Source organism: Macaca fascicularis, chromosome 6 (assembly GCF_037993035.2).
Source record: "Macaca fascicularis isolate 582-1 chromosome 6, T2T-MFA8v1.1".
NCBI classification, from domain to species: Eukaryota; Metazoa; Chordata; class Mammalia; order Primates; family Cercopithecidae; genus Macaca; species Macaca fascicularis.
The window spans coordinates 187,996,902-188,024,626 of NC_088380.1; the positions used below are offsets into that span (position 1 = coordinate 187,996,902).

The 27,725-nt window shown below is 40.5% G+C and overlaps 1 protein-coding gene and 1 pseudogene across 3 annotated transcripts in view; both read left to right on the forward strand.

Annotated features, from left to right (window-relative positions):
• The first annotated feature begins 1,100 nt into the window (after positions 1 to 1,100).
• On the forward strand, positions 1,101 to 1,907 carry LOC135971494 (transmembrane protein 69 pseudogene; annotated as a pseudogene).
• An 899-nt stretch (positions 1,908 to 2,806) lies between these two features.
• BTNL3 (butyrophilin like 3) overlaps positions 2,807 to 27,725 on the forward strand; it is a 28,624-nt gene continuing 3,705 nt past the window's right edge. Inside the window, exons 1-5 of one of the 3 annotated variants that reach the window (XM_073995066.1) lie at positions 13,300 to 13,492; positions 15,013 to 15,159; positions 17,289 to 17,636; positions 21,348 to 21,623; positions 26,955 to 27,068. In XM_073995066.1, the coding sequence (XP_073851167.1) occupies positions 17,390 to 17,636; positions 21,348 to 21,623; positions 26,955 to 27,068 (637 nt within the window). In that variant the 5' untranslated portion in view covers positions 13,300 to 13,492; positions 15,013 to 15,159; positions 17,289 to 17,389. Of the gene's footprint in view, positions 3,084 to 13,299; positions 13,493 to 15,012; positions 15,160 to 17,288; positions 17,637 to 21,347; positions 21,624 to 26,954; positions 27,069 to 27,725 lie in introns of those variants that run through there. The other 2 variants (XM_073995067.1, XM_005558827.5) reach the window with 2 other exon arrangements.

Sequence of the window (27,725 nt, forward strand, 5' to 3'; positions counted from 1 at the left end):
ATGGGATTTTTCAAAGCAGTATAGAAATCAGAGCTCACTGGGTTTGGAGATAATCCATGTTCAGGGCCTCATAATGAAATCTTCCCAGATTTCCAGATTCTTGATATGGAATCTGTCACAATTTCAAGGAGCTTCTGCCAAAGAAAAGGAGATCACTTCTGTTGCCTAAAATGGCCTATGTCTCCTAAATTTCCTTTGACTCTGTCACTAATATAGCAAGGGTTCATTCCAGCAAAGGATTACTACTGAGGACCAACTCCTCTCTGGTTTAGATTTTCCTTTCATAAACACATTGACCCTTGCCAAGGAGAGCTCTAAGTTTATCCAATTTCCTTTCTTTTTATCCCCCCTATACAACTCTGCTTGGCTACAAAATCTAGGACTCTCACAGCAATGGCAGCATTGGTCAAAAGGTAAGTGCCAGTTCTAATGCAAGAACTCTCTAAAGTTCAATGGTCACAATTTCTTTTTTAAATCACTTCATCTGCTACGACTTTTTTTTTCTCTTTATCTTGCCAATTATTTCTTTTAAAACACAATCCTCCGAGCTACATTCTAAGCACCAAGTTTTTTGACCAATGTATCTCTGGTATCCTCATCTTTTTGCAGATCTATGTCATCTTGTCGGGACCAAATGGGGTATCTATCAGCTCTCTGAACAGATGCTAAGAAGGAAGAAGTAGCCTCCAACTCACCAATAGTTTTTAATGTTGGTAGATCCAAGTTAAATTTTTCAATTAACTGCCGAATGATTGTAATGGCAGCTCCCACCCCCGGAAGTCCCCCTCCTTCTCTGTCTCTCCCCGCTCCTCCTCTTTCCCATTCTCACCTTTCTGCTCCTGCTGTGTTTCTGTCTTCCTCAGGCATGGGCGAATTATCATCACACATTGTTGTATGTATTTCAAAATCAGGGCTCTTGACTCACTTGTTGGAAGTGCCTTTCCGGGAGTCCTGGACTGTTCTTTCAGCTCAGTTTTCCATCTCTCTGCGAGATGCTGACAAAAACATGCTTCTGATTCAATGCCTCCACTTAGTTGTAACAATACGTTTATCAGAACTGCCTGGCATCCTCCTGAAAAAGACTTTCAATAGGGCCCAGTATGTTTCACTTCATCCTGAAGTTTTCTCAAGCATCTTCTAAGATGTTTAAGTACTCTTTCGCAGTGGCACTAGGAGCCAGCAGAGGAACAGATACACATTCTCTCAAGATGTCTCTCCAGCAGTACTTTTCCCTCTTTGTTTCCAAGGCCTTGGCTTTTCTCATCATTTCCAGTGTATATGAGCAAGACACAATGCTATCACACATCCCCCTGCAGCTTTAAAAAGAAGCAGAAGCAAGCAGTATTTCCAGCCAGGCCACCAAGCACCATCATGTACCTGCCTGACAGTCCAAAGCCAGCATTATAGGTAACTCTGGCAGGACTAATCCCCTTCATTGCTCCACCACTGGTCCTGCTAATAACAAAGGCTTATATTCCCATATTAGCTTTTACTCAGATGGAGTCAGTTTCGTATCCTTCTTGTGGTGGTCAGATGGGGTTTTGCTCTACCAGAAGGCAGTCCAGCCAAACCCGACTTCCTTAATTTAGCTAATAGTACAGTTCCTGTTGTGTTTTCATGGTATGCCTTATTTCTGAAACACTCAGTGAAGCCACAGTCACAGTAATAGGTAACGGGGAGAGCATTACACATTGAACTTTTTCTCTTACCACATTATCCCAACTGGTTTAAAGCCCTGAGGAGAGTAGTCACTTTATTGGCCACTCTTTCATTTGTAATCGCTTTAGTGTTAAAAATATTTACTCAGACAGGACCTAAGAGACCTGGTCAAGTAGAAAAGGTATAAATCTACACCGTAGATAACACTGGTATACTGGCTACAACTTTTTCTACTTCTGTTTGTCTCTTCCCCCCACCCCGCTCCCCCCGCCTAACCCCCCCACCCCCGCCACCAATGGTAATTTATTCTTCGCACATTATTCTTCATTTCCAGAAGTTGTTATTTCATAATGAGAGGTGACAACATGCTAGCAGCCCTCGCTCTCGGTGCCTCCTCAGCCTTGGCGTCCACTCTGGCGGCGCTTGAGGAGCCCTTCAGCCCACCACGGCACTGTGGGAGCCCCTCTCTGGGCTGGCTGAGGTCGGAGCCGGTTTCCTCTGCTTGCTGGGAGGTGAGGAGGGAGAGGCGCGGGCGGGAACCGGGGTTGCGCGCCGTGCTCGCGGGCCAGCGCGAGTTCCGGGAGGGCATGGGCGTGGGCTCAGCTGGCGCCGCCGGCCCCGGTCAATGAGTTCCGGGTGGGCGTGGGCGTGAGCGAGTTCCGGGTGGGGTGGGCGTGAGCGAGTTCCGGGTGGGGTGGGCGTGAGCTCGACTGGCGCCGCCGGCCCCGGGCAATGAGGGGCTTAGGACCGAGGCCCGCAGCCGCAGGGGATGCACCGGGTCCCCCAGCACTGCCGGCCGCCAGCACCGTGCTCGAATTCTCCCCGGGCCTCAGCTGCCTCCCCGCGGGGCAGGGCTCGGGACCTGCAGCCCGCGACTGAACGGGGCGAGCGGGCATTTTCCTTCACGTAGGCCCGAAAGGCCACGTCGCCCGCGTCCGTGAAGGCAGCCCCGCGAGCGACTACGGCTCGGGCTCTGCGGCGCGCTCGGCCAGGGTCCTGCCCTGCGTCTGTGCCTGGGTGGGTCGCCTAGGCGGGGCTCAGCGATAGGCCGCCCGCCCCGGCCGCTGCAGCCTTCCAGGCCGCCAGGACGCACTGCGCAGGCAAAGCCGCCCGAGGGCTCCCGCACCCCGCCCTCGGTGCAGCCGCCGCTTGGCGGGCCTGGGCCGCACGTAGAAGGACGTGGAGCTGCCGTCCTCCCTCGCGAACAGAGTTGAGGAATGGTTGGGCCCGTTGGGGTTTTTGCCCAAATCCATCGCTTCCACCGTGTCTTACGCCGGGCACCAGAGGAGCCGCCCCCTCCCGAGCGCCTAGCACGCAGAGAGCGACTGATTGAGCCACTACTAATTTTTAGAAAGAAAATAACCCTCTTATTTGTGACAACATGGATGAATCTGGAGAATATTATGCTAAATGAAAGAAGCCAGGTACGGAAGGACAAATACTGCATGCTCTTAATTATATGTGGAATGCAAAAAAGCTTAACTCATAGAAGCAGAGTAGAATGGTGATTACCAGAGGCTGGGGGCAGGGGAGGCAATAGGGAGATGTTTGCCAAGGAGTACAAAACTTCAGTTAGGAGGAATATGTTACCACGCAAATGGTAATCAAAAGGAAATAGGAGTGGCTATACATATATCAGACAAAGTAAACAAGTCAAAAGTTGTCGCTAGAGACAAAGAAGGTTATTACATAATGATAAAAGGGTGAATTTAACAGAAAGATAGAATAATTGTAAACGTATATGCATCCAAAAACTTTACAGCACCTAAAGTTAATATTGAGAGAGAAAAAAGGAGAAATTGACAGCAGTAGAACAATGATAAGAAACGTTAACACTCCACTTTGAGTACTAAATTGAACATCCAGGCAGAAAATCAAGAAATAGTGAACTTGAACAACACTGTTAGCCAAATGGGCTTAACAGACTTGTACAGAACTTTTCACCAAACAGCAGAAGAATACACATTCTTTTTAAGTGTACAAGGAACATGCTCCAAAATACATCACATGTTAAGCCACAAAACAAGTTTTAACCAGTTTAAGGAGATCAAAATTATATGAAGTATCTTTTCTGACCACAATGAAGTGGAACTAGAAATCAGTAACAAGAAAGGGGGACAATTCACAAATACATGGAAACTGACATACTCTTAAAAACTACTGGATCAAAAAGTGATTTTTAAATATATCTTGAACTGAAGAAACATACTAAAAGTTATGGGATGCAATAAAAGCAGTAATGCGAAGAAAGTTTGTAGTGATAAATGCCTAAATTTAAGAAGTGGAAAGATATCAAACAACTTAACCGTACACATCAAGGAATTACAAAAAGAAGCAGCAGCTAAGCCAAAGCTGGCAAAAGGAAAAAATAATAGGGATTAGAATAGAAACAAATCAAATGGAAAGTAGAAAAACTATAGAAAAATACCAAAAATAAACATTGTTTTTTAGAAAAGAATAAAATTGGCAAACTCTTAGCTATACTAAGAAAAAAAGAGTAAAGAAACAAAAGCAGAATTAGGAGTCATTACAACAGATCACTCAGAAATAAAAAGGATCATACGAGACTATTATGAACAATTATATACCAACAAATTGGATAACACAGGAAATGGGTAAATTCCTAGAAACATACAACCTACTAAGGCTGAACCAAGAAGAAATGGAAAGCCTGAACATACCAATTACAAAGAGATTAAAGTAGTAATAAAATGCCTCCCAGCAAAGAAAAATCTAGGACCAATTGGCTTCACAACTGAATTCTACCAAACATTCAAAGAAGAAATAACACCAATCCTTCCTAAACCTTTCCAAAAAATAAAAATAGAGGAAATGCTTCCAACTTCTTTATGAGTCCAGCAGCACTCTAATACCAAAACCAAAGACTCCACAAGAAAAGAAAACTATAGGCTAATATCTCTGATTAACATACATGCAAAATATCTTTGATAAATTGCTAGCAAACCAAATTCAACAACACATCAAAAAGTTTATACACCATGACCAAGTGAGATTTATCATTGGGATACAAGGTTGGTTTAATACATGCAAAACAATCAATATAATAAACCACATGAAGAGAATGAAAGATTAAAACCACATGATCATCTCTATAGATGCAATAAGCACATTTAATGAAGTTTAATATCCTTTCATGGTTAAAAAAATCCAAGGAAAATAGATATAGAAAATGCTGTGGTATGAATGTTTGTGTCTCTAAAGTTGAAACCTAAACCCCAATGCAATAGTATTAAGAGATGTGGGCTTTAGGAGATGATTAAGTCAGGACGGTTTCTCCCTCAAAAATGGAATTAGTGCCTTTGTAAAAGAGGCCTAAAACAGCTTGTTCATCCTTCTACCATGTAAGAATAAGAAGATGCCATCTTGAAACAGAGAACAAGCTCTCACCAGACAATCAGCTAGTGCCTTGATCTTGGACTTGTCAGCCTCCAGAACTGCGAGCAATACATTTTTCGTGTTTATAACTTCTTATTGTAAGGTATTTTGTTATTGCAGCCCAAACAAATAAAGATGGCAGGAAATTTCCTCAACATAATAAAGGCTGTTTATGACAAGTCCACAATGAATACCATTATCAATGAGGGAAACTGAAATCTGCTAAGGTCTGGTAAAAGAAAAGGATGTTCCCTCTTGCCACTTCTATTTAACACAGTACTGAAAGTACTAGCAAGAGTAATCAGAGAAGAAAGAAAAGCCATACAAATCAGAAAGGAAGAAGTAAAAGTGTCTCTGTTTGCATATAATATGATCCTTTTCTTAGAAAACTGTAAATACTCCACCAAAAAAACTTTTTAGCAATAATAAATTCAGTAAAGTTACAAGATATGAAATCAACATAAAAATCAGCTGGTTCCATTCACTAACAAAGAAATATCTAAAAAGGAAGTCAAGAAAACAATACCATTTACAAGAGCTACAAAACAGAACATACTTAGGAATAAATCAAACAAGGGAAATAAAAGATCTGTACCACCTTTTCACAAAAAATTTTTTTTAGAGATGGGGTCTTGCTATGTTGCCCAGACTGGTCTCAAGCTCCTGGCCCCAAGTGGCCTCCCAAATTGTTGGGATTACAGGTGTGAATCACCATGCCTGGTTCAGGTAAATGATCTCTACTGAAAACTATAAAAATTGATGAAAGAAATTAAAGAGGGTATTAATATATGGAAAGAAGACCCCATCTCTACAAAAAAAATCCTAAAATATTAGTCAGGCATTGTGGCACAGGCCTGTAGTTCCAGCTACTGGGGAGGCTGAGGAGGGAGGATCACTTGAGCCCAGGAATTTGAGGGTTCCATGAACTATGATCACACCACTGCACTCCAGCGTGGGTGACAGAGTGAGACCTCTCAATAAATAAGTAAATAAATAGATATCCTGTGTTTTGTGTGGAAGAATTAATACTGTTAAAATTTCTATATATCCTAAATGATCAATAGATTTAACACTATATAGAAATATTAATGGCATTTTCCACAGGAAAAAAAAATACTAAAATTTGTATAAACCCACAAAAAGTTTTAAATATCAAAATAGTATTAAGAAAGAAAAATAAGGTTGGAGCATCATACTTCCTGACTTCAAAATTTATGGCAAAGCTATAGAAATCAAACAGAATGGTCCTGGCATAAAAGTCAACACATAGACGAATGGAACAAAATAAGGAGCTCATAAATAAACCATCTCCTGGAGTCTCAGATACGCCAGTCTCACCAGTGTTCCTTTCTGTGGATTGTCTCCTTTTTTATTGTGTTTTGTTGTTATTACTATTTTTGCTCCACTGTGTTGCCTCACATTCTTTAATGTGCCTTTGAGTCCTCTTAGAGATATTTTCATTTGTGGATAGCTATTTATTTTCTTTGGTGGGGGATAAAGGCTAGTATCTCCAATTTTACCATCTTGATGACACTCCCCACCACAATTTGTTTCCATATCTTGACTATTGTAAACAATGCTTCAATGAATATGGAAGCACATATATGTTTACAAGGTGGTGAGTATATACCCAGAAGAGGGATTGCTGGGTCATATATTAGTTCTATTTTTAAAAAATTTCTAGAGGAAACTCCACACTGTTTTCCAATATGACTGCACCAATCTACATTTCCATCAACAAATGGGTTTTCTTTACTATACACCCTCACCAACACCTGTTATATCTTGTCTCTTTGATAATGGCTATCCTAGCAGTTGTGAGATGGTATCTCATGGTTTTGATTGTCATTTCCCTGATGACTAATGATGTTGGACATTTTTATATTTCTGTTGGCCATTTGTATGTCTTCTTTTTAGATGTGTCACTGGTGAGCACATTCCTACTCCACAGGATCTTCCTCAACGGAAACCATCTCCTGTTGCTAGCAAGCTGGCCAGCTGATTAAAAGAGCTGAACTGCATGAATCTGCTAATTCCCATGACTTCTCCTTAATATGTTACTTACCTACTTTTTATTTTCTTTCATTCACTAAGTCATTTGAGACTGACAGCTTTGCAGGTAGCAGTAGTGTGTGCTTCTATTGTGGAATATACTTGTGTAGAGTTTTTGATTCGTTTAACAGTGCACTGGTGAAGAGGATGTGTTAGAGCAACATTAGTAAACTACTTGAAAATAATTGTTTGATTATCTAACTCCAAGTGTAGTACTGGTTCAAACAAGTAACCAGCAAGTTTTAAAATTTTAATGTTTTGGCTTTCATTACTTCATCTTAATTACAGCTTTGTATGTTACTCTTATTTAATATAATCTCTATTGTATTGATTTCTTCTGTATTTACCTTAAACAGAAGTTTAAGACTACAAGTTAGAAGAAAGGTCACATATTTCAAATACAACTAGATAGGTCTCCACAAGATTTGTGTCTCTGCTTGAACTTGAATGGCCTTAAACCTGTTTCAGCTTTAACAGTAGAATTTTACTTGGGCAATATTTCCCCGTTCTGGTGTAACTTATGTGTCTCTAGTGCTTAGCAGCTGCCGTTGAAGCTAATATTCTTATTCAGTTCTGTAGAGTCAGAATACCTTTTGTTGTTGAAGATGTAAATGAAGTATGCATGTGCGTTGACTGTTGAATTCACTTTTGTGCCATTTTTGTAAATACAATAGTTTTGCACAGCCTCTCACAAATGTCTGTATTTATTTCACATATTTAAAAAGTAGATAATGTGCCAACCAGAAGCTCAAGAGTTCCTAAACAAAAGTCTGTAAGTCATTATAGCTTTTGTATCATAAGAGTAGTTTATAATCTCGGGCTTATAGAATACCAAACTGAAATCTTAGTTCAATCTGTCATAGACTTAAGCTTTTCATTTGTTACTAATATCCACGACATTCAGTGGCCTTGTGCAAATACGATGTGTTGCTTAGGAATAGCTTTTGTCCTATGCAGAACCTTTCATTTTGATTTTTATGAAAGTTACAATTCATATAATTTATATAAACTTTTTAAATGTAGAAACTTTTTACTTCCACACTCAACTTTGGAGACACTAGAGTAAAAGGCTTCAATACTCTGCATTCCATGCCCCCTGCCACCCGCTTGTTTTCCCCTTTGTTCTTCGACTCAAATGGTATTGGGTTGTTTGTTCTACACAGAAACATATCCTTACTCTTTTATATAACACAGTAATGATGTTTTCCTTCTAATTTCTCAGTTGTTAAACTCTCTCTCTCTCTCTTTTTTTTTTTTTTTTTTTTGAGATTAGACTCTTGCTCTGTCACCTGAGCTCTAGTGCAGTAGTGCAATCATGGCTCACTGCAACCTTACTCCTAGGCTCAAGTTAACTATTCTTAATCCTTTATTATTACTAATATTATACAATTGTTTAAATAAAAGGAACTTTATGATGAAACAGTACAGAATGCTGGCTCAAGAACCTATGTCAAGATGAGCTGAATTTTGGTAAATTATTTTAGGAATTATGACAAGCTAATAGAATTGGTCTTGTGACAATGAGAGGAATTTACATGACGGGTAAAACTTAGTCATATTAAAAATGTTTAGATATTTGCTTCTATAGGTGTCCACTTTAGTGAAATACCAATTTAGTTTTACTTGTGGCTTATCTAGTTAGTAAGAACTCTAACAGACTTTATTGGGACAAGTGTACCGCTCTTGTAGGAGGTCCTCTCACAAGCAGTTGTAATGCCATGCCATGATACTCAGGATCAGAAGCTTGAGATGTTACTATTTTTCTCTTCACCTTTGACTTGCAGAGAGCCTCTGCTTTTTGGATCCAGGCATCTTTTCTGAATCCTGTTCCCATTAGTATACCTGCTCTCCTATGATCCCAAATCATAGTCAATGGTGCCTCGAACACAGCACCTTCAGGTAAAGGCTGCCTAGTGCTCCAGGGAAAGCTGGCTGATTATCTCCCTGCTCTATTCACCCTAAAAGGCAGAAAAGCAACATAGTCACTCCTGTGCTCATTTGTAATTGTAAAGATCAGTTATATATAGATTTGTAATGAGAGCAAGTATATACTCATTATAGGATCAATTTAAGAAGTTTAAAATATCCCGAAGTAGAATTTCTATATCTAGTCTTCTGTTTTTGTTTTTGTTTTTTTTTTCATGAATATTTGCAAGTGATTACCCTTAACTTCACACATGACAGATTAATCTGGAAGATCAGAGAGACCACGTTATTCCTGATCGTGACAGAATTGCTCCTGTGGTTTGGGACAAGTAACAAAACATCCGCGTGAGTTTTGTTTGTAAAATACGCTATTAATATTTGACCTACCTCAAAACGTGTTGAGGATCTGTGAAATACTAAGTGCCCAAAATAAAATATTGCTGATTGGTTTTTTTACTAAAAGTAAATGTCCTCATTAAGCCAACCTGCCTTCTGTAAGTCACAGTGCTTAAATCTCAGGATTTTTCATTAGGAGAGACCTGTCGTTAAGGATTTGCAGGTATAATTGCTTAGCCTCCATTTTTGGTGATTGGGATAGAGAGGTTTTACATTTTTCTGTTTTCCGTCCTGCCTCAAAGCTCAGTTTATTGGAGACATTTGTAAGCTATTGGATCATCACTTGAATCAAGATTTCAACTAGTGAAATTAATTGTCCATTTCTTATTATTTCAAAGCTATAGTCTGAGAAATGGCTAATTTTAATAACTGTCCTATCATAAATTAATGTTGGGATAAACTGAAGTTGGAGATAAATACTTCATGAAAACTAACTAAAGTCTGACACAAATTACCTGTTTTATGTCCAATAGCTACTACATTTGATAGAACAGTTTTGAGAAACATTTCATTCTTGAAGGCAACATCTGACATGGTTCTCAGCAAGTTGGAATAGTAAGGATTGTTGGGTTGTTTTGATGAGTGGAAGCAACATGTTTGTAGCATACAAGTTATTTAATAATCTTGTGCTGTTGACCTAAAAATATGTCTTAACTCTTCATCAAGGCAAGCCTGGTGAAGCCTTTACTTGTTACTACTTCAACAGTTGGAATTAGTTGCTCTTTTTACTTGATGAAACAAAATTATACCTCTGAATATTTATGGATACTTTTTACAAAATCAGGCTTGTGTTCTTAATCCAAATTAGTAAAGTTTTATGGAAGCTGAAATATAATACAGTAGTCTCCCCTTATCTGCAAGAGATACATTCCAACACCCCTAGTGGATGCCTGAAACCTCAGATAGTACTCAACCCTTTATAGACGATGTTTTTTCAATCTGACAACCAAGGCGGCTACTAAGCGACTAAGGGGCAGGTTGTACACAACCTGTGTGGACAAGCAGGACAAAGGGATGATGCACACCCCGGGCAGGACAGAGCAGGAGGATCATGAGATTTCATCACTCCATGGCTTGTAATTTATTATTATTATTATTGTTATTATTATTATTATTTTTATTTATTTTTTTAGAGATGTAGTCTCACTCTATCACCCAGGCTGGAGTACAGTGGTGTGACCTTGGCTCACTGCAGCCTCCGCCCTCTGGGTTCAAGCAATTCTCCTGCCTTGGTCTCCGAGGTAGCTGGGAATGCAGGTGCCCACCACCATGCCCAGCTAATTTTTGTATTTTTAGTAGAGACAGGGTTTCACCATGTTGGCCAGGCTGATCTTGAGCTCGTGACCTCAGGTGATCCATCTTCCTTGGCCTCCCAAAGTGCTGAGATTACAGGCATGAGCCACCGTGCCCAGCCGGCTTGTGATTTAAAACATGAATTGTTTATTTCTGGAATTTTCCACATAATACGTTTGGACCAAGGTTGCCTCGGGTAACAAACTATGGAAAGTGAAATTGCAGATAAAGGGGGTTACTGCTCCTGTGCTCTAAAATTGGCGTTTGGGTGATTGGGAGCAGGTAGCCAATGGGAAGAGCACTTCTGAGTGATAACGAAAGCAGTTTCTTTGGTGGACTTTTTACATTCTCCAATGTTCAAGCATATTTTCCACTTTCCATTTTCTCTTTCACCTCCTGTTGCCTCATCATCCCTCATCCCTGCTTATTTCTTAAGCCCATTGATGGCACTCATTTAAATTGTGTTTAGGGCTAATGAATCATTGTTCCTTAATATCCTTTTCAACATGCCACAATTTAGAACCCATTTAAAATTTTCTAAAACAATATCCTAATCTGAGTATTAACTAATTTGAGCCACATTCCCAACACTAACTCAGCACACACTGCCAGTCTTCCCCAATATCTCCTCTCAATTCCCCACCACACTATAAAATTGGAATCAGAAATCTCACTCTCATTGTTCATCTAAGAATAAAAACATGCATTTTAACACTGTTTTACTAGTTTCAGCCTTCTAAGTATGTAGTCCTCTAGGTATTCTGCAGATCACCGGTGGTCTTGATAGTTATTAATATACTTTCATATTATGTTATTTTTCAACCAAATCGCAGTTGGAAAAAAACCTCTTTAATATTATGCCCTTGGATCTGTTACTTCATCACTAATACTTGTGATGCAATAGGACACTTCACCTGTACTAATAGGGCCAAGAACAAATGCCTTGTTTTGTTGTCGTTGTTGTTAAACATGTCTATAGAGTTGGCAGTTAATGCTGAATTTGTCAAATAGCCCTTCCAAAATTATACTTGTATTTAAAAAATAAATGGATCTACCTAATTTCTATTGATTTAATTTGCAGTTTTGTCTTATTATTATTATTCAAGTGGCATGTTTTTCAGTGTATTTTTTCTAACGTTGCTCTCTTTACATTTCAGCTCTTACTGTATGCAGAAAGAAATTGACTTGTAATCTTTGATTTTTTTGCATTTGTAAAGGCTTTGTACTTAAGGCAGGATTACATGTTTACAGATTGTGGAAAAAAAAAAGAAAAAAAAGAAGAGTGAAGGGAGAGAAAAGATGGGGCGAGCGGCCCAAGAACTTCAGGATCCAAGAGTTAACTCGGATTAACTCAGATACTTTGTTCAGCCAATATTCAGACTTCTTTTTTCCTAATATAAGCACTTAAGGATAAGCCTTTCTGTAAGAACTGCCTTACATGCATCATACAGTGTTTTAAATGTAGTGTTTTCATTCTTCTTCTAGTCTAATTACCTTCAACTTCTATTATTAGTTCTCTTAGACCTATTAGTTATTTAAAATTGTGTTATTAGCAATTTCTGAGTTCACGGGGTTTCCTCTTTTTAAATTCCTCTTTACCTTCGTAGTGCTCTCCGTGGAAACTGCTTTCTGATCTAGTAAGTGCTTATTCTTCGTGCATTCTTCTTCCCCAGACTTGAAATCGCTGTGTAATCTCTAACCGTGTTTGTCCTGGCTTAGTACATCTAACGAATGACTGAATGAATGCATCTTTGCCTTACCCCCAGGCCTGAGCCTCGTCTTGGTCTCTTTCTCAATACCTTGGATCCTTGGAGATCAAGGTCCTGGTTGTTCTGGCAAGTTCAACCCCATCTGGCCTCATGATCAGAGTCCTGTCCCTGAACTCAAGATAAGGGAGGGATGGGCAGAATTTCCTCATGCTGTGCCAGGAAATATGAGTCTCATGGAGCATTGCCTGTGTGCCTGGACAAATTCACTGCCTCACTGCCCTGTGCTGAGATGATTTCTATCTTTTTTTTTTTTCTTTTTTGAGATAGAGTGTCACTCTGTCACCAGGCTGGAGGGAGTGGTGTGATCTGGGCTCACTGCAAACTCCCCCTCCCCAGTTCAAGCGATTCTCCTGCCTCAGCCGCCCAAGTATGTGGGACTACAGGTGCGTGCCACCATGCTTGGCTAATTTTTGTATTTTTAGTAGAGACGGGGTTTCATCATGTTGGCCAGGATGGTCTTGAGCTCTTGACCTCATGATTCACCTGCCTTGGCTTCCCAAAGTGCTGGGATTACAGGCATGAGCCACTGCACCCGTCCAATCTCTCTTTCAGGGATAGATGCTCACTCTGTCTTGCAGCTCTGCCTGCCAGCCTAAGCCTGAAAATACCTCTGCGTCTGGCATTCCTATGCCACCTATGTGGGGCACTGTCTTGACTCAGAACAAAGTCCCTCCAAGTGTATCCTACTCTCTTTCCATGACCGTTTCTCTGGTCTGAGATAGATGTTTATGACCTGCCAATAAATGCAGTGATTCAAAGTCCAGGGCCCACACTCCTCATTCATACAGCCATGTTTAGGGAGGTTCCAGGAGAAAAGCACAGCTTGACATCAGTTCATGAAGAGCCTCTCCATGGCTCCTGCATCTGAGACAGCTGGCCTGCCCTCCAAATCATCCATCCACCCCTGCCGTCATCTGTTTTCACGGCGTGAGATCAACCCACAGGAATATCCATGGCTTTCGTGCTCATTTTGGTTCTCAGTTTCTACAAGCTGGTGTCAGGTAAGCCTTTCCGTTTAGATGTTGTTTGTCTCCTTGTTGAATAATATTTTGAGTTCATTCGTGACAATGAACTCAGCACAGCGAGATGCAGAAATCTTTGGTGCTTGCATTCTCCAGCTTCCCCTGGCCTCAGGCTGGCAACTACCAATGCCAGGAGCTGTGGGAAGCACAGGGCAGCAGGAATTCAGGAGCAGACCCTGTGGGCTGTTTCTCAAGGACATGGGCACTGTGTGCACTATTATAGCAGCCCAGAATAATGGGAGCAGCCCTGGGAGTGGGGAGGGAACACACCGAGAATGCTAAGGTAAATACATTGTTTTCCCCAGTGGGCTGTGGGGCTTAGGCAGGGGAGGTCTCTAATAAAATCCCCAGGTTTTTGACTTGGGTGTCTGGGTGGAAGGTGACACTGTTTAGGATGTTTGGAGAAAAAGACAATGTGTCCAGTTATGTACATGCTGAGTTAGAAACACCTGTGGATATGGGGTAAAGCACCAGACCTTTAAGTGAGGAATAAGTTGGAACCTGGCATATTCTAGGCAGAAATCCACTCTTCTTTCTCCTTCTAGTAACCATCAACACAAAGCCTGGTGTATAGGATTTTCAGTAATCCAATAAATTTTGCAGGGAGAGATGGGGACTGGAGTAGAACACTGGGCAGGGAGAGATAGGGACTGGAGTAGAACACTGGATTCTGGGTGGTCAGTGTCAAGCCATGAAAAGTTCATTTGACTGTGTTCACTCTCTGTCTGAAATAGTTCCATCCTGCTATTTGTCTACCTATGACTGTTTTGCTAAACAAAGCCAAGAAAACAGAAATAAGGGCATCAAAATCCATGTGTGTTGGCCGGGCGCAGTGGCTCACACCTGTAATCCCAGCACTTTGGGAGGCTGAGGTGGGTGGATCGCCTGAGGTCAGGAGTTTGAGACTAGCCTGGCCAACATGGTGAAAATCTGTCTCTACTGAAAATACAAAAATTAGCTGGGCGCGGTGGTGGGCACCTGTAATCCTAGCTACTCGGGAGGCTAAGGCAGGAGAATTGCTTAAACCTGGGAGGTGGAGGCTGCAGTGAGCCGAGATCGTGCCGCTGCACTCTAGCCTGGGTGACAGAGTGAGACTTTGTCTCAAAGAAACAAAAACAAAAAACCACAATCCATGTGTGTTACTCACAAGAGAGCCTCCATTTAAGTACATTCTCACCCATTTTCTGACGAGCTTTTCTGTCTGCTTTCTGTTTCTGCATGAGGCAGCAGGGCATCCTGGAAATGACCTTGGAGGAAGTAAGACTATTTTTAAAACTTTCCTTTTCTCTGCCTATGAGCTTGTGGCTAATAACTTCTATTAGTGTCAGTTTTTGTTTGTGATGACATAGAGGTAATAATATCACATCCGTGACATCCTGTGGCTGAAGGGCTACTGTGTGGACTGCATGGACTTCTGCATGTAGAGCATGCAGCACAGAGCTCCACTGGTGCACAGTGTGTTGCAACCACAGACAGTGTTATTCCTTGCTTCTCCCCAGGGGAAGGAGTAAAGGGAGATGCTGTCAGCAAGAAAAATGACAGCAGCAAGGCCGGCCGGAGAAACAGACATGTACTAAAAACTGTTTGCCCAGCTTGAGAGTCTCACGCAGCCTTCAGGGCAGCACTCACAGCAGCCCAGCTGACAGGTTGGTTCCCAAAAACTGATCTAGAGCAAGGGCCTTTCTGCAGATGGTTTGTTTAACAGATCGTTCTCAGAAACAAAAGCGACAAGGTGCAAAGAGTGAAGCCAGTGGGAGGAAAGCCATAGAAGGTGCACGAATGAACAGCTTGCGGTGGTGGCAACTGGGACCCAGTCCCACTGTGTCCTTTGGAGGAACCATATAGATGATGGCTCAGGATCTTCCCAACATCCACCGCTTCCTGTTCCCCACTGGGTGAGATGTGCCCCCCGGGACTATTAAAATCGCAAACCTTCTTGGCTGCCCTGTGCCTGGGCTGAGTAAGTTCCAAAGGTTGCAAGAAGCCATCAGCAGAGAGGCAGAGGCCAGGCTCCAGGGGCGGAGCTGTCAGCAGGCAGGGAAATGCCCATCCCACTGCAGGGGGACTCAGGGTTGGGCGGTGAGGAGCAGGGCCTCAACATCTGCTACAACACGTCAGCAGCTAGTCAGACATCAGGTGGCAAAATCACACCTCATTTAATAATACTTTTAAAGATGCACGAGTGAAATACATTCCAGCAAGATTTATAAAATGTACTTCAACTTAGACATAATTAGTGCTAAAATTAAAAACATCCACTTATCTGGAAATTAACACATGGGATCCACTTTGCCTCTGATGCACATGCAGACAGCACACACAGGTATACCAATATACCATAAATGGATACATGTGAATGAATCAAGAGACACTGCCAGTCAAAGCGTTGGGTACTTGGAAGGTGAAGGGAGTGGGCCTCCATCATTTGTGATCTCTCTAAGAAGAACTCTAATCATACAGAGTTGTAAGTGTGATTTACACCAGGAAAATTACTTAGTTGACCACAAAACCGAGAAGCAAATGCACAAAGAAAGTAGCACTCACCATTCACGAGCATAATCCCTGTCTGCGGAGCCCATTCTCTGTGCTGGGCATGGGGAATCCTGTGCTGAGGAAAACACACACACTCTGTCCTCATGAAGCTGAGAGTTGTGCAGGGAAGACTTGCAGAAAACAAACAATTATGTCACTTGCAGCAAGATGAAGACAGTTTCAAGTGAGGATCAAGACAAAGCTGTACCAAGAAAATACAAACAAACAAACAAACAAAAAAACAGGTAAGCCATGTTGATAAAGCACTAGAGTCGGGGTGTCCAATCTTTTGGCTTCCCTGGGCCATGTTGAAAGAAGAAGAACTAACACTAACGATAACTAATGAATGAAAAAATATCACAAAAAGTCTTATAATGTTTTAAGAAAGTTTACGAATTTGTATTGGACCCTATTCAAAGCCGTCCTGAGCCTCATGCAGCCCACAGGCTGTGGCTTGGACAAGCTTTTGCTAGATGAAGTACTATTCAAGTACAAAATAATAAAGTGGAAAAACATAAAATTATTACCTGGAGTAAAAGGTAGGTGTCATGGAAAAGATATGTCACAACGTGAGTGCACTAAAGAGCAAATCTCTGAAACAAAAACTATAAAATCTCCTCACTGTGTCATACCATGTCCTTCAGAATGTGGCAGAAGTCTACTTAAAAAAAGAAGCACAAATAAATGTGCTTCAGCAGAGAATATGTATTTCTCTCTTGTATCCATAAAACATTTACAAGACGTAATCATCTATTCGAAGGAAATACATTTCCCCAAATTGGATATTTTATGGCCACTTACTCCCCTCCTGAGTCATTTAAAAAGGTTTTTAGCATAGAAGATGCAAAGGCGGTGGTGTGAGTGTTCATTAAGCAGCTGGGCAGAGAGCACGAGGAGGTAGATTCTCCTCTACTCAGGGAGTCTGCATTTGGAAGGTGCCTCTCAGGCCTCTGAACAACTCAGCCCCAGAGACAGGGTTTCCTCATGTTGAATGTGGGAAATATTGATAGCACAGACCTCACCTCATCTCACATGAGATGTGTATGAGAACCGAGTGAAGTAACTGACACGGAAGGGTTCTCACAAGTGTAAGAAGATGCGCAAATCCAAGTCATCAGGTTTAGAAAGAAGACTGATGGATCCCCCACCCCACACCCCACACCCCACACATCTCCGCCCACCAGAGCCCTGAGAAGGACTCAAGTAGATTTTGCTCAGTTATCTGTTATGTTTCCTCCTATAGGACAGTGGCAAGTGACTGGACCGGGCAAGTTTGTCCAGGCCTCGGTGGGGGAGGACGCAGTGTTCTCCTGCTCCCTCTTTCCTGAGACCAGTGCAGAGGCCATGGAAGTGCGTTTCTTCAGGAATCAGCTCCATGCTGTGGTCCACCTCTACAGAGATGGGGAAGACTGGGAATTTATGCAGATGCCACAGTATCAAGGGAGAACTGAGCTTCTGAAGGTCTCCATTGCAAGGGGGCATGTCTCTCTAAGACTAAAAAACATCACTCCCTTGGACATGGGCCTGTATGGGTGCTGGTTCAGTTCCCAGATTTACGACAAGGAGGCCACCTGGGAGCTGCAGGTGTCAGGTCAGTTGTTTATTTATGACTGAGTTGTCTTGCAAAGTCATGCTACCGTTATCAGCTCTTGAGAGTATTTCAGATAATGAAATAAAACAGGCTTTCCAGATTCTGACATGATGTAAAAAGGCTTCGGTGGGCATCCCTGACCTGAGGTTTCTGGAGATGAGCCTGGCCCTGCCATCACACAGGTGGGGTCATGACACAGAGGACAGCCACCTGCACCTGCCACCACCTGACAGGATACGGAGGAAAACCACTCCCACCCTGTTGGTGAAATGAGAGTGACGATGCCTGTCCTGTTTCAATTTCTTTTGTTTTCTTCTTCTTTTTTCTTGACTTCTTGTGTGTTACTAAATTTTTTTTAGGATTCCATTACAACTTATTGTTAGTCTTTTTTTAGTATAATATTTTGTCATGTTTTCTTAGGTGCTGTTCTAGTGTTATGATATTCATATATAATTTGTCACAATCTACTGTATCAACATTTTACCACTTTGAAGTGTGGAAACTTCATTTTCATTTAGATCCCTTTAATCTCCACAATTTAAAAATAATACTGCCTTGAGTATTTCTTCTATATACATAAGCACTTCATCAGATAGTGACTTAATTTCTGTTTAAACCATCATATGTAATTTTTATTTTTAGTTTTTAGTTTTCTTTGAGACAGAGTCTTGCCCCGTCACCCAGGCTGGAGTGCAGTGGTATGATCTCAGCTCACTGCAACCACCACCTCCTGGGTTCAAGTGATTCCTGTACCTCAACCTCCTGAGTAGCTCAGATTACAGGCATGCACCACCACATCCAGCTAATTTTTTTTGTATTTTTAGTAGAGATGGGGTTCTGCCATGTTGGCTAGCTGGTCTCAAACTCCTCACCTCAAATGATCCCCAGCCTTGGCCTCCCAAAGTGCTGGGATGACAGGCGTGAGCCACAACACCCAGCCCATATGTGATTGTTAAACAGTAATAAAATGGAAAATCTATTGTAGTTTTCCTTATTCTTCTTTTTCTATTGCTTTTCTTCTTTCCTAATATTCCAAGATTCTTTCTTTTATCATTTCCTTTCTGTTTGAAGAATTTCCTCCAGCCATCCTTTTAGGATAGGTCTGCTAGTGACAAATTCTCTTAGTTTCTGTTTATCTGAGAATAAACATGCAAATGATTTCCTCTTTATTTGTGAATAATGGTTTTGCCAGATATAGAATTTGTGAAGTTTCCTGATGGTTATTTTCTTTCAGCAGTTGAAAAATGTGCTACTTCTTTTTGGCCTTGAAGATTCTTCATGAAAAATCTGCTGTCATTGGTTTATATACAATGCATCATTTATCTCTGATTGCTTTCAAGATAGTTTTATTTATTTTCAGAAATTTAATTATGATCTATCAAGGCATGAGTTTCTTTGCACTTCTATTTGGTTTGCTCTCAGCTTCTTGAAAGGACTTTCACCTCATTTGATTAGATCGGCCATCATTTCTTTAAATACTCTTTCAGCTCTCTCATTCACCTCTCCTTCTGGGACTATGATGATATAAATGCTGATATTTTGTTATTGTCTCATAGGTCCTGGAGGATCTGTTTTTCCTCTTTAGAAAAAATCTTTTCCTCTCTCTTCACGCTGGTTAAGTTTCATTGTTGTATCCTGGGGTTCAATAATTTTATTTTCTGTCATCTCCACTCTAGTATTGAAGCTACCCAGTTAGTTTTTGTTTTTGTATTTTTTTCTGTTATATAACTTCCGATTTGTTTTTTATAACATCTGTGTTTTTTGTGAGTTTTAATTTTTTTGAGATAATTCATAATTGCTTTTTGAAACACTTTAATAATAGCTATTCATGTTGGTCTTGGCAATCACATGATTGTCTATTTTCATTCAAGTTAATATTTAATTGGTTCTTGGTGTGATGGGTAATTTTTAGTTGAAATCTAAGTGGTTTAGTTATTGTAAGACACTCTAGACCCTATGTAAAGCTTCTGTTTTGCAGGCAGTCACCATGTTTAGATTTATGACTCAGGTCCTAGTCTATTTTTGGTGGTTGTGGCTCCAAATACAATTTAATTTGCAGAGACTTTACTGTATTATTTTGGTCTGCTTTGCTTATCTGATGGCCCTGGAGATCCTGATCATCTTTTCTAGTACCGACTGTGGCAGTAAAAGGTGTTTCCACATGTTGCTCCCCAGTGTTTCTTGTGAGAGAGGTGATCATCTGGCATAGTGGGACAAAGAACTCTTCCCCTGGTCTCCAGTCAATGGGGCTCATGGTCAATTCTTCTGCCAGCACCACTTTGCATATCATGTATTTTCAGCCATTTAGGGGTGGAAAGATTCCCGTTGGGCCACCTACTTCTGCTGGAGGTGGGAGTGGGGGAGTGGTCATAGGATGCTCAGCTGCTGTGGTTTTTCTCTAGTCCTGGGGTCCCTAGTCAGTCCTCCTTAGTCTTTCCACTTTTCACAATGCACCTATGCTTGCCTCATTTCCAGGGTTTATACTTTTACTTAGAGGAAGGAGCAAGGAAGATAAGTCTACATATCTTACTTGAGCCCCCTTCCTTGGTTCTTATACCATTATCATTCTTTCATTAATTTATTGACTAACAAACATTTATTACGCTCCATGCATTGATCCAGACCCTGGGGAATGGCAGAGAACAGCACTCAGAAAGGAAGTTCTGTTTGGAGTGGTTAAAAGGCAATATTTAATCATCAAATTGAAGTCAACCACATAAGGGGTACTCTTCCACATTTCCCAAGTCACAAATCTGGATGTCACAATAAACCCTTCCTTGATGTTCAGTCCTATTGAATCAACCTCTCAAATAGATTCTGTATCTGCAGTTCCCCTTCTCAAAACCCTCCTCCTCCCCAGCCCTTCTTTTCTCTCACTGGAGTCACTTCAGTAGTTGCACAGCGGGTCACTCTCCTCCGGAGTGTTCTCTGTGGTCCCTCCTCCATGCTGCTGTCTGGAGACCTCTCTAAGATACAGGTCTTGCCATAACTCCCACCTGCTGGAGACTGGTAAGAGCCCTACTGGTCTACAGTTCTTAAAGTGGCTGTGGGCAAGTCCACATTGCTCAGGTCAGTTAATGTATGACCCCCATGGCTTGCCTTGTGCCTTTTTCAGACCTTGTCTCACACCCCTACTCTCTTATACATCATTATCTGGAATATAAATACTCATGAGTCCTTGAAATCACTGTGGCATGTTAACTTTTCACATTGTGGTTTGCACTTGCCTCTTTTTATCTAAAATGCTTCCCCTCTCCCTAACCTGACCACAATAAAACTCCTATTTTCTGACACAGAAGGGTGCAAATGTCATCTCCAGGAAGCTGTGACTTTCCCTGACAGTTAAGCACTCTTCTCTTTGCTAACCTGACTGTGCTTTCATAGTTGCGTTTCACTATGAAATGTATTTTATACAGTTTCCTCACTATTTGGTCAATGAGTTTCTCATTAGAAGGGGCTGTGTCTTATGCACTGCATCCTATTTCATACTTAGGAATATCCAGGCATACATAGTGGTTCCTAAATAAATGCTAAATGAACATAGACCATGGAAAGTCTTGCAGTAGTATTATGAGTGGATGTGTGTGTAAGACAGAGAGAGAGAGAAGGATGTGTGTGCTGTTATGGGTACAGGCTTGATAAACTAGACTCAAAATAGCTGTAAGCTTGAAATTTGGTCTTCACTTTCATCTTTCCCTGTTTTCTTCCCAGCACTGGGCTCACTTCCTCTTATTTCCATCGTGGGATATGTTGACGGAGGTATCCAGTTACTCTGCCTGTCCTCAGGCTGGTTCCCACAGCCCACAGTCAAGTGGAAAGGTCCACAAGGACAGCATTTGTCTTCAGACTCCAGAGCAAATGCAGATGGGCACAACATGTATGATGTGGAGACCTCCATTATAGTCCAGGAAAATGCTGGGAGCATATCGTGTTCCATCCACCTTGCTGAGCAGAGTCATGAGGTGGAATCCAAGGTATTGATAGGAGGTGAGTGGGGAGAAGGAGGAGCAAGGAATGGGTGTGTGCATAGGTAACCCAGGGTAGAGCAGCAGCTTGTGTCTGGGATTGCTGTGTAGTACCACCCAGCTTCAGTGATTTGTTTTGAGAGTCAAAGATTGATGAGGTATAAAAAAAAAAAAACCAAACATTTGATAAGGCAGAAGTAGAATTGTTTACAATTCCAAGGCAGTAGAATTAAGTATTTCCTTCACCACACAATAGCCCAATGGTGCAACACTCACAACTCAACACATACAAAACTTAAGGAAATTAACTCTAGGACTAAGAAAATAATTGTTTCTTCATTTTGAGAAAACGTCATTGCTCCTTCATGAAGCAGAATAAAAATGTAGAAAATTTCAGAAAGGATTTACAAATAGTAGGAAAATTTACATAAACTAAAATGTTTCCAGAATCACACTCAATGTAAAAGGATTTAATTTGCCAGTTAAAAGACAAAGAACCTCAGACTGGATTTAAAAATCTCATTACTTGAACCCAGGAGGCAGAGGTTGCAGAGAGTGAGTCGAGATGGCACCACTGTGCTCCAGCCTGGGCAGCAGAGCAAGACTCCATCTCAAAAACATAAAAATAAATAAATAATAAAAATCTCTTTTTTTTTAAATTTATTTATTATTATTATACTTTAAGTTGTAGGGTACATGTGCATAACGTGCAGGTTTGTTACATATGTATACTTGTGCCATGTTGCTGTGCTGCACCCATCAACTCGTCATTTACATCAGGTATAACTCCCAATGCAATCCCTCCCCCCTCCCCCCTCCCCATGATAGGCCCCGGTGTGTGATGTTCCCCTTCCTGAGTCCGAGTGATCTCATTGTTCAGTTCCCACCTATGAGTGAGAACATGCGGTGTTTGGTTTTCTGTTCTTGTGATAGTTTGCGAAGAATGATGGATTCCAGCTGCATCCAAGTCCCTACAAAGGACTCAAACTCATCCTTTTTTATGGCTGCATAGTATTCCATGGTGTATATGTGCCACATTTTCTTAATCCAATCTGTCACTGATGGACATTTGGGTTGATTCCAAGTCTTTGCTATTGTGAATAGTGCTGCAATAAACATACGTGTGCATGTGTCTTTATAGCAGCATAATTTATAATCCTTTGGGTATATACCCAGTAATGGGATGGCTGGGTCATATGGTACATCTAGTTCTAGATCCTTGAGGAATCGCCATACTGTTTTCCATAATGGTTGAACTAGTTTACAATCCCACCAACAGTGTAAAAGTGTTCCTATTTCTCCACATCCTCTCCAGCACCTGTTGTTTCCTGACTTTTTAATGATTGCCATTCTAACTGGTGTGAGATGGTATCTCATTGTGGTTTTGACTTGCATTTCTCTGATGGCCAGTGATGATGAGCATTTTTTCATGTGTCTGTTGGCTGTATGAATGTCTTCTTTTGAGAAATGTCTGTTCATATCCTTTGCCCACTTTTTGATGGGGTTGTTTGTTTTTTTCTTGTAAATTTGTTTGAGTTCTTTGTAGGTTCTGGATATTAGCCCTTTGTCAGATGAGTAGGGCAATTCATAAGAGGAAAAATGTAGCACATATGACCTATTTATTGAAAATAAAAAATACTAGAGAAATATTAATCAAGAAGAATCAAACAGATATATTAGTGTCAAGAAAAGGAAGACAAGGTTTTAACAAAAAGGACATTAGGAATAGAGTTATTTCAAAAACATAAGTTCACTCAGTATAAGAATATGAAAATTTTAAATATGTATGTACCTGATACATGTAAAATATAAAAAGAAAATATCAACAGAAATATAAGAAAAAAGATCATACTTCAAGTTCTAAAATTGATTAAATAAGTAGACAAAATGAGTAAGAATATATAATATTTGAAGTAAAAATTAATAAGCCTGAAATAACATATTTTGGAGAAGGATTCCAGGTTTGTAGAATACACATGAATTTTTACCACACTTGGAACTTCTATAAAATTTTGTCAGATATAAACACATAAAATGGTTTTCAGAAAATTTTCAAACATTGATATCATGCACACAAAATTCTCTAATCATAATTTAATAAAGTTAAATGACCATAGCAAATGATAGTTTAAATTCTTATGTGTTTGAAAAATTTTTAAACATAAAAATAACTGAGAAATTGAAGAAAGCATAGTGATAGGTAGAAAATTCTTAAAACTGATAATAAAATTACAATCTATCATAATGTGTAAAATGGAACTAATATGGTTTTCTGAGTCAAAATTTTATCTGGCCAGGCGCGGTGGCTCACGCCTGTAATCCCAGCGCTTTGGGAGGCCAAGGCGGGTGGATCACCTGAGGTCAAGAGTTCAAGACCAGCCTGGCCAAAATGGTGAAAGCCTGTCTCTACTAAAACTTCAAAAACTAGCCGGGTGTGGTGGGCGGGCACCTGTGATCCCAGCTACCCGGGAAGCTGAGGCAGGAGAATCGCTTGAACCTGGGAAGTGGCGGTTGCAGTAAGTCGAGATCGTGCCACTGCACTCCAATCTGGGGGACAGAGCAAGACTCCATCTCAAAAAAAAAAAAAAAAAAAAAAAAAAAAAAAAAAAAAAAAAATTATATCCTTAAATCCTTAAATGTTCTTATTAGCATGGAATCGCTGAATATTGATATTAGGCGTCAATATATATTTCAGAAAACAGCAAAAGAAAGTGGAAGAAATCCTAAAGATATACAAATATGGAAATATTAAGACAAATAGTGCAGATTAATACATCTAAACTTAGATGGTTCAAAGTGTTATTAAAATAGATAAACTGGCAGCATCAGTTAAGAATAAAAGAGAAACAGCACAATTTAAGAATGCAGGAAATAACAAGAAGGCACAACTAAAGATTGAGTAGAGATTTATAAGATAAACTGCTTTGAATAACTTTTTCCTTTTCTACTGAATATGATGAAGTGAAAGTTTTCATAGAAAAATGTAAAATACAGACCAGGTGCAGTGGCTCACGCCTGTAGTCCCAGCACTTTGGAAGGCTGAAGCGGGCAGATCGCTTGAGGTCAGGAGTTTGAGACCAGCCTGCCCAACATGGCAAAACCCCATCTCTACTAAAAATACAAAAATTAGGTGGGCGTGGTGGTGTGTGTCTGTAATCCCAGCTACTCAGGAGGCTGAGGCATGAGAATCACTTGAATCCAGGAGGCAGAGATTACAGTGAGCTGAGATCACCCCACTGCACTCCAGCCTGGGGGACAGAGTGAGACTCTGTCTCAAAAATTTTTTAAACAGAAGACAAACGTAAAATACAAAATCCGAAGGAAAGATAGACTACCTGACTAATTTGTAACCGTGAAAGATGTGGAGTCAGCATTTAAAAGTCTTCCCACAAGGAAGACACAAGAGCCACATTGTTTTATATGCAAAGTCAACCAAATATTCAAGAAAAGAGAAAATGTATCTTTCACAAAGTCATCCAGAAAACAGAAAAACAGGAAATATTAAACTAATTTTATTGAGTCAACATAATTTTGGCACCACAACAGAAATGGGCAACTCGAAAAAGGAAAAATTTTTACCAACATTATTCATAATTGAAAATGTAAAAATCTTACCAAAAATTTTGCAAGTAGAAAAGTCCACAAAAACATATCTCATGACCAAGCTTATCCTGGAAAAAAATGTTAGGTCAACATGGGAACATATATTAATGTAATTATTACCATAATTAGTTAAAAGAGATAAACTATAATTTTCTTAGGAGACATAAATAAAACATAGATAACTTTCAACATCTATTCATCATGATTTCGACACTTGCAAATCTAGAAATAGAAGAAAACTTTTTATCAATCTAGAAATAGGAGAGACCCTGCTTAAGCGGATAAAAAGATATCTAAAGGTACTTGCAGCAAACATCATACAAAATAGTAAGCCACTTAATTTTTTAAATACACACAGAAAACATACCTAATGTGTCATTTAAAATCATAACATAAGGAGATTGCATTAGACACTTCTGTTCCATATTATATTAGAGTACTGTTACTATTAGCAGTCACTTCAATAAGGGAAGAAAATGTAAAAGTTATAACTTTTAGAAAGAAAAAAATAAAATGGCCATTGTTCACAGTCTATATGATTATATAAATGGAAAATTTAGGAAAATTTACAGACAAATTCTTTCAACTCATAAAAGAACCCATCGTGTTCATGAAAAATGAGATAAATAAACAAAATCAATTGCATTAGTAAACACCAGCAAAGGAAGAAAAACACATGCCATGTACAATAACAATAAAAAAATGTTAACCAGGAATAAGTCTAATAAAACATTTACAAAATCTTATTGAAGGGTATTACAAAACTGCAGTAACAGACACTAATGAAAACTAAAATAAGAGAACAAATATAACACCTTTCAGATAAGATGCATATTTTTAAAGATATCAGTTCTCCTACAATTGCTATACAGATTCAATACAATTCCATAGAAAAATTTCAGCACATTTTTTTGTTTCTTGAGACGAGCTGTCACTCTGTCGCCCATGCTTGAGTAGAGTGTTGCAATCATGGCTCACTGCAACCTCAACTTCCCATGCTCAAGCAATCCTCCCACCTCAGCCTCCCAAGTAGCTGGGACCACAGGTGTGCACCACCTTGCCTGGCTACTTTTTTTTAATTTTAAATATTTTTAGAGATGGGGATCTCACTTTGTTGCCTAGACCGGTCTCGAACTCCTGTCCTTAAATCCTCCCACCTCAGCCTCCCAAACTGTTGGGATTACAGGCATGAGCCACCGCACTTGATCCAGAGTTTTCTTAAAGCCTAACAAGTCAATTCCAAAATTTATGTGGCAAAACAAATAGCCAAGAAGTGCTAAGACACAGTGGAATAAGAGCAAGCTAAGAAGCTTAGTCTTATCTCAGAGACATATCCCAAAGCTTTGAAGATTAAGCCAATTAAAATTATTGGCACAGAGATAACCCTATGGATCAATGAGAAAGAACAGAAAGCCCAGAAACAAATCCAAGCTGGAACAGAAACTTGAGGTACACAGAGGTGACCTTGCATGTGTGGCAGTGTGTGAAGCAAGGTCCACTCAATAAACATTGCCAGCACAGTCAATACCTGCTTAGAAGAAGATGACATTGAACTTCCGCCTCATTACATACACACACACGCAAACACACGTGAATATATATATAAAATCCAGATGGATCAAGACTTATACAGAAATGCAAAGCTTTAAAGCTGTAGAAGAAATTGGAGTACTGGGGGATTCCTTAAATGGGCGTAAAATGGTCTTACCTGCTTAGTAATCACTAAGGGGTCTGTGGGACTGTTTTTCAGAGACGTTTTTCCAGCCCTCACCTTGGCGCCTGGCCTCTATTTTACTCGGATTACTCTGTGGTGGCCTATGTGTTGTTGTCATGGGGATGACAGTTGTTTTCTTCAAATCCAAAGGTAAGTGAGAGAGAGAAGTATGGGCCCACACCTTCTTCGTGGTTCCTGTGGAGCTGGTATCAGGCTGCCCTCACACACCTCCGGGCTCTGTTGTTCCAGCCCTAGGCCCCCAGGGTCCGCCACCTGAGGCACAGGGAAGCCAGTCCTCAGCCTCCTCTGTGCTGGCCTGAAACGGCTCCTTCAGGAAATGCCAGCCTCTGCCAATCCCTTTCTACTTTACATGGAGCACAGGATAAGCAGATCATTGATTTTCAGTACAAAAAGAGTTCCCATAAATTCCTACAAACAGGCTGAGTGTGTTGGCTCGTGTCTGTAATCCCAGCACTTTGGGAGGCCAATGTGGGAGCATCACTTGAGCCCAGGAGTGTAAGACCATCCTGGGCCACATGGCGAGAACTCCTCTCTACAAAAAAATTTTTAAAAATAAAATAAAATAATTAGCCAGGTGTGGTGGTTCATGATGGCGGTCCCAGCTTCTCAGGAGGTTGGGATGGGAGGCTGGCAAGGCTTTAGTGAGCCATGTTCGCACCACTGCACGCCGGCCTGGGCAACAGAGTGAGACCCTGACTCAAAAAATAAATATATAAAAATGAATAAATTTCCACTAGCTACAACAAGAGTCTTACAAGAAAATTTCAGGGTAGTTGCAAAGACTTC